The 12,892-nt window shown below is 41.9% G+C and overlaps 1 protein-coding gene across 5 annotated transcripts; it reads right to left on the minus strand.

The window, feature by feature from the left end:
• Window positions 1-2,412: 2,412 nt before the first annotated feature.
• Window positions 2,413-8,679, minus strand: LOC121714013 (E3 ubiquitin/ISG15 ligase TRIM25-like). 5 transcript variants are annotated; one of them, XM_042099134.1, is made up of 9 exons: window positions 8,629-8,679; window positions 7,642-8,271; window positions 7,095-7,190; window positions 6,780-7,013; window positions 6,456-6,624; window positions 6,045-6,200; window positions 4,951-5,145; window positions 4,084-4,152; window positions 2,413-3,807 (listed from the first exon to the last, which is right to left on the minus strand). In XM_042099134.1, the coding sequence occupies exons 2-9, from the start codon at window positions 8,227-8,229 to the stop codon at window positions 3,263-3,265; spliced, it is 2,052 nt and encodes a 683-aa protein (XP_041955068.1). In that variant the 5' UTR covers window positions 8,230-8,271; window positions 8,629-8,679; the 3' UTR covers window positions 2,413-3,262. The 5 variants fall into 5 exon arrangements, with proteins under 5 accessions (XP_041955068.1, XP_041955067.1, XP_041955065.1 ...); XM_042099133.1 differs by lacking the exon at window positions 8,629-8,679 and having other exon boundaries at window positions 4,084-4,149; window positions 7,642-8,593; XM_042099131.1 differs by lacking the exon at window positions 8,629-8,679 and having other exon boundaries at window positions 7,642-8,591.
• Window positions 8,680-12,892: the final 4,213 nt, after the last annotated feature.

Raw genomic sequence — 12,892 nt, forward strand, 5'->3', positions numbered from 1 at the left:
TAAGGCCGAGGGGTTATCCTTTTACCACCTCAATCATAGACACAGTACACACTCAAGTACGGGATACAACTAGGTTCGGGTCACCTACATCTAGCCAGATCATTCATCCAGTGCCATTTAAGTCCCGTGTGATCTGTACGCCTTCCAGGTAAGCATACATGAACAATTCATGTATTGCCCCACTTACCCTTGGCTCGGCTCTCCCGTGCTGGCACAACCTGTCAATTCAGGTGCGGCTATCTAACTACATCTAGCATCACCATTTGAAAAATTGATGTACATGTAAGGATTCAAGAGAAATGGTGGCCATCTTGAAAAATGGTTGCCATCTTGAATTTTTGAGGGACAAGCACATTTTCCAAAAAAAAACATTCTTAAGAGAGTATATTCACAAAATGTGCATGCCTACATCACTGTTTGAACAATTGACATAATGACATTTGACAGAAATAGCGGCCATCTTGAAAAAATGGCCGCCATGTTGAATTTTTGGGTGGCCAGCGCCTTTTTCCCAAAAAGTGACCCTTAGAGAGTATCTGTGCCAAATGTCATGCTTCTATACCAATTTGAACGATTCTCTTGAAATATGCCATTAATCTGCTGCACTAAACTGAGTTTGCAATGAGGAGGAAGCTCAAAGGGTTAAGTCACCTATCAGGTTAACATCAACAAACAAAACTGTACAGCTGTGCATACTACACCACCACACCTTAACTGCCAGCAGGCTATGTTAAGTATGTGGTTTATTAACAGACCCAGGAAAGGTAAAGCTCTGAAATGAGGAGCTTTATGGCCCTGTTTTGTAGCTACTTGTTTTGCCTTCTATTATGAGGTTTACCATTTCCTCAGAGTTGACTTGCCCAGGTTTGTCAATAATATAAACCAGACTTGACCTCAGGGCTACATTTACCAAACGTTTTGTTGTGCTTTGACCACCAGACTCAAAATGATTGGGAGGTCCAATGGAGTCCTTCATAGTAACAATGGTTGTGGGAAGTGCAACCTGAATTTATGAAAGAAAGTAAAAAACCCTGCTTTTACACACAAACAGCCAAATGAACATGTTAAAGAAGAGTCCAAACCAATGGATCAATTTGACAAAATAAGATTGAATTCTTAAGTAAAAGTAGTAGTAGTTATGATTCAACAGCCTTCACACATCTGCCTCAACCACACACAATTGAATGGACAATTAAAATGTTCTTAGACATAATGGGTGATGACAAAACATTACTTTGCATCAAGTGTTACATTTGTATATGGGATAACAGATGGTAAACAGTTGGTAAGACATTTTTATGAAAGAGAGGGCACTTCTCAGACATAATGCCACAAGACTGTTTTTCCAAGCCAAACAATCATATCAAAATATCACAAAAAACCTCAATACATTCAGTTATTTCTGATTAAATATGTTTTATTGATCATATATATGTGTAATATTTTATACAATTATAAAGTGCTTTTCATAGGGCCTACATTACAATCCGAACAATTACATACATCCTAAGGTAAAGTTACACATATTAAAGTTATACATATCGCCTGTGTCTATAGCTTGAAACTATGACAAGACTATCACATCGAAAACATGACATGATGTGCACTGTATTGGTCTGTATCTAGTCTACTGATCCACTAGAAGCTTGATATTTGATTCAATAATCATGCATGTTCTTTAATTCCCATCATTAAAAGGTTTGCACTGAATATAATTATTTTTAATTCAATGCCTTTTAAAAGATCTTCTGGGAAAATGCCCAGCCCTCCCATTAAAGCATAATTAATTTGGTCTACAGAACAGATTGTTAGTGTGTTAAAAGACTGCTAAATCTGCATTTGGTAAAAATTAGCATAGTTCAGCCACGCCTTTGCCCAACCAGGAAGGGAACGCGCCCAATGCTCAGCCCAGGTAACTCAAGACAAAAGAAACACATGATTAGTAACAAACAACTTATATAACCTTACAGCGTCAAAATGTGTGCACCCATATAAAACAATGTAAGGCTAAAGTACAAAAACTAATAAAGTAAATAAATGAAACAAAATGTTGCGAGAGTTATTTGAATAGAATAGCACATGTGACTGTAAACAATAAAATGTGCAGCAAATTCATGATGTACCAAAAGAAACTAATAATGTGCATTTGTAGAGTGAGGGCTTGTGTTACCATGTGCGGCTGTGGCCATCACAAGCTGACTCATCAATGCTTAAGGTCTTGCCCATGGTGTTAAATTAACAAATAGTTTCTGTATACCAATTATGATCGTTGCTAGCTAGCGTAGGAGTCATATAGGGATTGTCAATGTTTTTTTTTTTTTTCGTCATCAACTTCCTGAGTCTTTGGTCAACACCGGGGCACATGAAACTTGGTGGGCATGTAGCCCCACTAGACTTTTACAGAAACTTTTTGTTTGGTCCCTAAACAAAATAGAGCTCAACATGCTATAGAGCTCAACAGTCCCGCCCCTCCTCTGAGAGAGTTTAGTTTCCAGAAGTAAGTTTCCCATTCATTACTTAAATTGACATCTGGAAAAATCCATATATAAAGAGTTTTAGACCCTGACTTACAGTACAGGCCAAAACTCTCACTGAAGGCATCAAAACCATGAATGAATGCAAAGTTAATTGGCCCATGATGAGAATTTGTCAAGTTATGGCTTGCTGAATATGGTATTAAATAAAAAAAATAGCAACTTTAAAGAAACTAGAATATAAGACATGTTTTCAGTTAAGTTTTTTGTTAAGTACATAATTCCACATTTGTTCATTAATAGTTTTGATGAATCTACAATGTAAATAGTCATCAAAAAATAAAGGAAACGCATTGAATGAGAAGGTGTCTCCAAACTGTAGGTTGACCAGCTATGACGTGACTCGTGAATCATACATTTCACGTCGAGCAAAAAAACTGACAGAAAAACGAAAAAAGGAAAAGGTACAAGACTGTGTACACATTTTAATTTCCGAGAGAAGGAACTACTCATCCCATGAGCCTTTTCGAACTTACACATTTCGAACATTTGCAGCCTAACGATAGTTTAATATGCTTCTATTTTAATCTCACACAAGAAGATGACTAACTAAAGTCATCTTAAAATAAAGATAAATTGACAAGCGTGATTTATTTTCGCGGAGAGGATGTACAGGACTGATCAGTTGTCATATTTGGTACCGCTATGCGGTACATCTAGTTATTAAATTAGTTTGAGCTTGACATAAGAATTTGCACTTTGTCCATAATTTAAATTGGAGATCAATCTTAGGAGGTCAGCTTACACAGCGAGATGGAACAGCCGGCAGAGAAGATCCAAAAGGCCGGGTAGACCGTCTCCTTGAATGGGAACACGAAGGTGTACAAGGGGAAGGCGCGGTCGGCCACCGCGTAGAACGTGGCGGAGCCACCATCGCAGTCGAGCAGCACACCCACATGGGAGGGGCCAGGGACGCCCAGCACCGTTTCCACGGCATCATGCCACGCCGACAGCTTGTCATTGAACCACTCCATACACCAGGAGGCGCTGTTGAGACCCAGGCGGCTGCCGGGGCCCCTGCGGTCGATGGAGCCATAGGCCAGGCCGAGCCCCAGGCCCAGGCCGCAGGACTTGGTCCTGCTGATCTTCACCTCCCAGTAGTGGTGGCCCTGCAGGAAACCCTGCGAGCACAGCACCTGTGAGCAGACGACGAAGCGCTTGGGCCCGTCGGGGTAGTGGCGCGGCTCCTCGGCCATCGATGCCTTGGTGAAGTCGTCGGTGAGGACGATGCGCTTGTGGGCCGTCCAGGGGTCCAGCTTGAGGACTGTGCTGACTGCAGAGCAAGTGACAGACACAAGACAGGAGGATTGCAGATGTGCACACTGGAAAGCTGCACAGTTGTTCTCACTATATACTTTCTACTTGTCAGCATGGACGTCCACACAGAACTGTGCATACACCCTCATAGACCCTCACAGACTCATGGACGTTAGTGGGAGTACAGTCACATACAGTGCCTTCTGAAGCTAACGCCTGCTACCCCCTGCCACTTTCTACGATCCAAATAGTTAAGCCAATTGTATGTTATGGAAAAAAATCTAAAACTTACATTTTAGTAGGTCACTCCTTTTCACGGCAGTGGAGATGTCACGAGGAATACTGACGTTGTGAGCTCCTGCTGGAAAGGGTAACAAAGCAGTCACAATCTCTTTATGAAGCTTTATAATTGTCTGTAAAGTGAACTACACACAGTCAGGGTAAAAGAACACATCAAGTTATTTTATACAACATTTTTTCCAGTTGGTTTTTAGTGATAAGCTTGTGTGAAAATTACTTTTTGCTCAGAGTTCAACTGAGAGTTGAACTGAACTATATGATAAAAAAGCTGTTTAATAAATGGAAGGAATGGACAACTATAAATAAGGAATGGACAACTTTACAACTCTCTGACATTTCACACTCTGTAAAGTCTGTTGTGTGTTTCTTTAGCAATATAGGTTATTCCAGCTAAACTGGTTCAACCCTATGCCCAGGAAAAGACAACAGAGACTTAATCCATCTGAAATGTGTGAAAGTGAAAGCAGGAGTGGAAGAGCTGTTACATTCCCTGAAACAAGGCAACAGACAATTGGTTTTACAGATGAAATTGCCTTGTAGGGTGAATTGATTAAAAAGATTTCATTGCACAAATGGTCCCAGGTTGTCACATCACACGACACCCACAGAAATTTAGCTGCGGATTTAGGGTAAAAGGGTTGGAAAACTGCACTCTCCAACGAGTGTCTAAAAGTTTGGGCTTTTCCTGTTTCGCAGGTGTGGGGTTAATCCAGACACACTCAGATTAGTTCTTACTTGCATTATGCATTATGGTTTGTTTTAGTGACCATTTGTTTCTAACTTTTTGCTATTTCTTTTTTTTGAAAAAGTCACTCTTAAATATCTCCACTTGAGTCAGTTGTGGACACATGATACAAACCTTTGTTTAGACTACACTGTTCAGAGGAGAGTTCTGCATGGGAGCGGTTAAAAATTGGGTGTTGTTGGTTCGGTGTTCCCCCCTCTCCAGTTGTCGCATCTTCATTCCCCTTCCTAAGACGGCTTCTCGCTCTGCTCCGTGCTGCTTGTTGTACCGGTGACGCTAAAGTTGGATCAGCAGCTTCGATCGTTGGTCCTGCAGTGTGTACAAATAAAGGTTCTGTGAAAAACAGCTATCTAGGTAAAACTTCAATGGCATAAAAATATTTCAATGGCAGCTCTAGATTTACACTAAAACCTTGTCCTGTCGACAAGGTTATAAAATATCCCAATGCACTCTTAAAACAAATGTGTTGAAAATAACACAACTTGTGTTGTTTTTTTAACACATCTCTATGTCCAGATAGGGACAACACAGTTTGTGTTGTTTCTAACACATTCGCTTTAAGAGTGTGGCTGTATTGTTCACCAGGGGACAAAATCGATGTTTGGTTCAGAGTTTGCATAAAATCTTTTCACTTCTATTTTGATCTTAGAAGTATTTCAGTTTGATCAATTTATAACATGTTAAAGGAATTATCCGGAGTAAAATGCACTTTAGATCGATTTACGGATGATTGGGAGTACTCCGTTTAAAAAAAAAAAATAGTCCAGTATTTCTTTTGAAATTGAAATGAAGTTGTATGGACTGGACTATGTTTTTTTTTTTTTTAAACAGCGACGAAATTGTGAATTTCCAGAGCACACTTGGCAATCGACTCCTACGGACTTTCCCCTTAAGATGGCAGCAAAGATGGCAACATTTCCGGAAAGGTACTGGCTTGATGAAATTCATTCTGGACTCTCTATCCGACCACATAAAGACCTCGGGATACTTCGGTTTGGCTTTAGGGACCCTCTACTCACTACCACGTAAGTGCAATGTTGTTTGGAACTGTAGAAGAGGTATAAAAATAGCGTTTTGTAGCGGCGAAATAATATGCCCTTCTCACTTCCACGCTAATCTAAAGTGCATTTTACTCCGGATAATTCCTTTAACTTTTCCACTTAAAATTTAAATGCAACCCCTAGGGGTCGGAGGGGCATAAGACACACCTTTGCTCAGGGGGTAGTGTCTAAAGGTAAGGTCTGTTTTGGAGACGTCCCCCTCTTCAGCTTCCTTCCCCTTCCTGTGTCGGTTTCTTGCTCTGCTCCCGGCTGCGCGTTGTTCCGGTGATACCGGAGTCGGATCAACGGCCTTGATCCCCTGCCCTGTAGTGTATTAAAATAAAGTTTCTGTCCTTCATACATCTTGTGATTCACAAAACAAGCAGTGTGATCAGTTGTGATTCACAAACTGAAGCGTGACCTCAGTAAAAAATATTTTAACGACAGGTTGATAAGAGAGAGCTCACTCGTACAAGCACCTCTGGCACAGGAGTGATTACGGGCATGCAGAATATGGTGTCAACTGCTGTGGACATCAACAGTAAACATTTATGCACACACACACACACACACACACACCTGGTTTAAGAAGTGAAAATCGGTTTTCTGCTGATAGAGTCAGGATTTTGCTCAGTAGCTCCTTCATAGCGACAGCGGAGGAGTGGTAAGCCATCAAAGCCTTGGACTCCATGTTCACATGGGGGCAGTAGGGGTCAAATATAGCACTGGAGGCCAGTTGTGTTGAAGCCTGTCAAACAGGGACAGGAGTGCATTGAAGAGAGAGAGACAAAAAATCAGGGAAAATTCTGTTTACAGTTGCATTTCTAGTTACATTTCTTACATTTTAACATCACTGCTCTCAGACTCTGTATATTTTTTCCCTTTTGAAGCTACACCATATACCTGCAAGAAAGACAATGAATCTGCTCTTGACAGAAGGCTGTTGAGCTCCATTTTGACTGCAGACATCTTCTCCACATTCTGACCAAACTTCTTGATGAGAGACTGAATCCTGGTCTGACCACTCTCCAAGTCCTTGTCCACAGCTTTCAAGGCATCCTGCTCCTCCTTGTCAATCAGATACCTTATGAACTGATACTCTGTGCTCATCATCTTCTTTTGGGCAGAAGCATCATCCTAGACACACACACATACAAAAACAGTTACGCTTTTTTCTAGGGGATGGATTCTGAGTCCGAACTTTCAAAAAACACTTACCTGTAATTGCAACTGCTGCTCCGTAATTTGAGCCATCACAAGGCTGTTCTTATCAATCTTTCTATCCAGCACACGTAACATATCCGTCATTTCAGACTATGAATGCAAAGAGAAACACAACTTTAATGTTGATCATTATGTGGCTCACATGGGTTTTGGTGTGGTGTGGGCTTGCAACAAAATGAAGTGAGCATGTTGAACATCTTGCTGATGTATTGCTATTTTCAGTGGTGTAGTACCCTACTTAGGTTAGTGGCCATTACATTAGTATGTCTAAGTTGAATGCAATTATGTACTAAACAACATATGACTCTTCACTCTTGTAAACTATATGAAGCATGACACTGAAGTCATTAAGTCTGCATCATGGAGTCCTATTTCCCTTTAATGCTTTGTTGCCTTACAGCTTTCAACTACTACAAATGTAATAGTCTGGGTGAACCCAGACGAACCTCTTAGAAAATTTGCTCTGCAGGTTAGTCTGGGTTCAACCCAGGCTAAATGTAAGGTATAATCTTTTCCGAGAGTTGAAATAAAGTTCACAGACCTCTTTCTTTGCCCGTCTCTCTTGTGGTGTGGTGTACTCGCAGTCTCGATGAAACTGCTGCAGACAAATGGCGCAAATACAGCAGTCATGTTTCTGGCAGAAAAACTCCATGATCTTGTTATGATCCTGGCAAATCTTCCCCCTGAGGTCTCCTAGCGGATTGGTCAGTTGGTGCGGGCGGAAAATAGGGTTTTCCATGTGCGGTCTGATGTGTTCTTCACAGAAAGAGGCCATGCACGTAAGGCAAGTTTTAAATGCTTTAGCCGTCATACATGTATCACATTTGATAACCTCTATTTCCTCCGTCTTGGCTAATACATAGTCTGATCCCAATGGTGATGCCTTCTTTTTGAAAGTCTCAACAACGGCGCTGAGTACCGTGTTTTTCTTCAGCTCGGGTTTACTTGGGTAAAGGTGTCTGCACTGGGGGCAGAACAGGATAAAACTCTCTTTCCAGCTCTCATCCAAGCAGCCTTGGCAGAAGTTATGACCACAGGGTAGTGTAACGGGGTTCTCAAAAGTATTCAAGCAGATGCTGCATGTGAGCTCAGCCTCTAGACTGAGTAGTGATGGCATATCATCAGCCATTGTTGTGTGTGCGTTGTCCGGTTGTGTGCGCCTAACCACTGCCTGCGCATGGAGAGAAACGAAACTTATGAGAAGGAACATAGGCTATGTGGCTACGGAACCAAATGGTGAAGGCTTATTTGGAGACAAATAGGACATAAACCTGGCACTATGATTTAACACGACTGAAAATAATTGCATTATTAAACGAACGAGTTAGAGATAGATAAGATAGCAAAATTAGAGTCACGGACGGCCAACATAAAATCAAGTTTAAGATAAATGTTGAATACGACATATTTGCTAAATAAATTGATGTTTCTACACATATGGAACATAACCCAATTAATATTTTATGTTTGATTAACTTATATAGCGAAGCTGTAAGCCAAACGTAGCCTGGGCAAATTAGTCTCAGACCTTGAGCTGCAGCGGGTGAACGCTCCCTGAAGGCAGTAGGCTGTCAGCTGAGTGAAGCCAAGAAATATTAATCTCAACTCAGGGAGTGTCTGCTGCTACAACCCACTTCTGTGCAATAAGGACATATTGACACACCCACACATGAAGTGACATATTACTGGAAAGGATCATGACTCAACAACACCCTTGTTTTCAACATGGTCAAACCCTTTGAGCCTGTGTATGGCACCTACTGTAATTTTGGGCAAATGTGCAATATAATCCAAATTATGTGCAAGCATTAGGCCTATCATTAAAAAATAATAATCAATAAATACCACAAGTAGGGTGACCACCTGCTAATAAGCCCAAGTGGGGACAAGGGGTATGTTTCTGAGGGACAATGTGGGACACTGCCTGGCGCGGCGGTGCCCCCACCTCACGGGCAGACTCACTGATAGTGGTTTACCCATTTCTAGCACATACCACCTCACACCTGGTATATTAATAATGCCCTATTCCCCTAAACATGTGTAATTGCTGATGTATCATGAATAGGCCAACCAATGTGTATTTTTTTAAAATAAAGATTCATAATACTTTGAACATTCAGTGAATTGACATGCACTTCCACTTCCGATTTACAGCTAGGCCTATTTCATTTTATTTATTTCTCATTACAATTTATTCACTTTAAATAAATTATAATGTAAAGAAGGAGCTGTAAAAACGATAAGGGGGGGGGGAGGAAGGATGGTAAAAAAGTATATATACTTATACTTAAGTGTTCTTAAAAGTCTTCTGTAATAAACTTTGGGTTCGCTAACTAGGTTGTTGGTGCTTCGATTTATGTGTAGAGACCCTAAGCAAGCTACCGATGAGGTTTGGTGCTGTTTTGAACAATATTATTGGTTAAAAAATGCTATTTGGGAAGCGTTTGGCTTACTGCCCTTAGCTAATCTACTGTTTGCAATTTGGGGCTATAGCATAGGCCTATCAGGCCAAGTTCTGTAGTGGTTGATCAACGAAAAATACTGTCTCCACAGCTTATTTGATGTGTTTTAATGCAGAAAAACACCCTTGGGTCAATTTTCGCCGGAATTACACTTTAATGTACAAGGTTGTAACACAAATTATATTTAATTGACATATCACTGTAATCATTAATTCCATCCTAACATAACTGCTCTCTCACTATAGGGTTAGGGATTAGTAACTAGTTAGTAGGCTAGTAATAATGTAATAGTCATGGCAAAGCATGGTTCGAATTACGGGGGGTATGGGGGGGACCGACCCCCCTAGATGAGACTTGGACCGTCCCAAAAGGTATGAAAATAATACTGAAACTGGGTACTGAGGAAAATTAATCAAATTTAAAAACTGGGTACTGAAAAAAAAATAATCAAATTGGATGTTATCCAATATTGCATGTAATGCAGCATTGCCATCACATACCAACAATTCAGGATATAATCTAATGAAATACGATTTTCAAACCCTCACCCCCATTGGGCTGTACCATTTCTCTGGTACGTTCAGACTGTGTTCTTTGCTATAATATAATACTGACGAATTAAAACAAATGCACAGTGTAGGCTCAAAAGCCTGATATGCGTATGGGTTAACAAGCGGTGGCCAACTGGCCATACATTTGTCTAATGTTTCACTGCCTTTGTGTGGCCTTCAGGAGTTAGAACCCAGTTGTACTATACCACAAGATGGTCTGACTAAGCCACTCCCATTTATTGGACTGGGATGAGAGACCCAACTAGTACAGTAGACTAAAGATGTACCCCACGCTAGTACTATTCAAGTGAATGAAACAATTGGAGGCTGATGTAGCAAAAACAATGTAGACATAATTTATTTATGGTCTGCAGAGTTATTAAAATAGGTGCTTCGTACAGGAACAACATTAATGGTAGCAACACATCATGGACACATACCTGAGTTCTCGTAGACAAGCCTCCGTAGGAGATATTTACACTAAATATTGGGCCGGACCACAGTACTCAATGTTGACAGGAAATCCACCTTTAGTTCATCATGAGCACAAGGCTCCAAAAGGATTCAGCACACCAAAGACAGCAACAAAGGCTACACTGCATTAACCATAAAGTGCTTTGTTAGGACACACAAATTCTAATCACACCACACAGTGGTCACCTTAATACCTTGAGCACTGAGCTCCGCCCACTAGCTACGAGAACCCAAGCAATGGCCACTTAAATATGAGAACAAGTAAAGTGCGTGAGTGCTACTATGATGATCAGCTAAAGCTATCCAAATTGCACATGCCCACTAGCACTTTCCTCTGTCCCCCGTAATATTGCACACTGCCCAAACACAACAATTTATCTCAATGGTAAAAGATTAATGACCGGAAGAGCTCGACATTAACCCTATAAGTTCATAGGCATGGTATCAATGAATGGTAAAAACATACATAAGTTTCATACATGAGAAAACAGTGGCTGGATGTCCAAACAAAGTAAACAAGACCTAAAAAAACAAAACATACAATTATTAATTTATCCACATAACACACACACTCATTCACCTTACTGATGATATACATTGAAAGAACTTAAACTTTCAAGCACTCACGAGAGACGGGGTTCATTCACAAAAGGCTTCTAATAACCTCGTGTGAACAGACACACACAGACGCCGGAGCACACAGACGCCGGAGCGCACACGTATGACGGGGCGCACGGGACCGGGTATAACAGGCTACACATAGAATAAGAATGAGTCGTTGCAAGGCCAAAGTCTAACAGTTAATTAGATAATCAGGCTAACAAATACCTACTTTGGCTAGGCCACCCGCCCAAGCACACGGCAGCAATTACAGTATACAAACACCCTGTAACACCAGCACAGTCTGTTGAAAAACATTTGATATTAATATTCTCAGCGCGCAGAGCAGGGGGACCGTCTCAATGCTTTGCTGGTTATACGCACCTGGCCGCAAGAGTGAGAGAGTTCCCAGCGGATATCAAGATTCGTTCTAGTTACACGCCCATTCTACAACATAGATCATAATAAAAATCACAACACTGCGTATCTCAAGGCTCACATCAAAACCACACTCTTTAAGGGAAGCATACCTACCGGCGTTAAACCCAGAGACACTTCCGTGATTCAATTACTGGTAACTGCACACAAACCCTTCAACATACGGAACGCCAGCACACTGGCCACCAACACTCATCTGTAATCTACAAGAACGAACAGACTTATAAGTGCCATAACCCATGATGAGGCAGCTAATGCTGGCCTAGTACAACGGCGTGCCAAACAATTCAAACTTACCGCAGTTCCACTCCGCTCCGTTTCCCTGGCTAAGCAGCTGACTGAAAACACAAGAACCCGCCCCTATGGACACCTCAGCCTTTAAGCCCTTGCTACTCGCTCCTGGGTCCTAAAGTCCCACTGGCTACATCTACCCCCCCTTTCAAATGTCACCGTCCCGGTGACGGTGCTCATACTGCAGGGAATACACACCACATGTGTACAAGACATTGGTCAATATCTAATGAGAGTCAGAAACTGCTTGGACTATAGCCTTCTCCACCTACACCTGCTGCTACACCACCGACCGGGGAAGGTTGAAAGGATTAGGATGGTGGCCTGCTGTCACACGAGATGTCCGCCTAACCACTTCCAGACCCACCTCCCCCTGTACCACAGGGGGTGGTGAAGGGCTACTTTCCTGGGACACTGGTGAATAAATCACCCTTTCTGGTGGAATCTCTTGCCTTACTATTACCCAGTCACCAGACTGCTCTTCGTCATGCCTTTGCATGACCGAGTCGTCAGGGACAGTGCTATCCTCTTCTAAAGGTGTAACATTAGACAAAGTTGGGGGGTTCACCATGGATGGGAGGGGTCTTAATTCAGTTCTGTGAATGTTTTTCTCTGGGCCTACCTGGTCTCGCGGCTTGATTTTATACAAGGTCCCCACGTCATCCAGACACTGAACCACTACATAGGGAACGGAGTCCCACATATCTTGGATCTTGTGTCGACCTTGGGGATGGTTCTTCCTATACACTAAAGTACCAGGCACAAGAATAGGGACAAAGCTTGGATTGTTCCGTCCCCTACGGGTGGCTGCCGCTTCTAAGTGATGCCGAGCATCCTTATAGACTGAGGCCAAGTGTTTCTGATGTTCATTGACCCAATCACTTACCCCTCCCTCCACTAACGCATCCTTCTCCACACAGAGTAGGGAGTCGATTGGTAGGTGGGGCTTACGGCCAAACATTAACTCATAAGGAGA

Source organism: Alosa sapidissima, chromosome 7, assembly GCF_018492685.1.
Source record: "Alosa sapidissima isolate fAloSap1 chromosome 7, fAloSap1.pri, whole genome shotgun sequence".
NCBI lineage: Eukaryota > Metazoa > Chordata > Actinopteri > Clupeiformes > Clupeidae > Alosa > Alosa sapidissima.

Excerpts from the sequence above, each read along its gene's own strand:
- LOC121714013 (XM_042099131.1), bottom strand. The coding sequence starts at position 8,310 with ATGTTCCTTCTCATAAGTTTCGTTTCTCTCCATGCGCAGGCAGTGGTT. Across the intron at positions 5,146-6,044 it reads ACACTACCCCCTGAGCAAAG|GACCAACGATCGAAGCTGCT; the intron begins GTGTGTCTTATG and ends TACACACTGCAG. Across the intron at positions 4,153-4,950 it reads ACAGTGTAGTCTAAACAAAG|CAGGAGCTCACAACGTCAGT; the intron begins GTTTGTATCATG and ends TACCCTTTCCAG.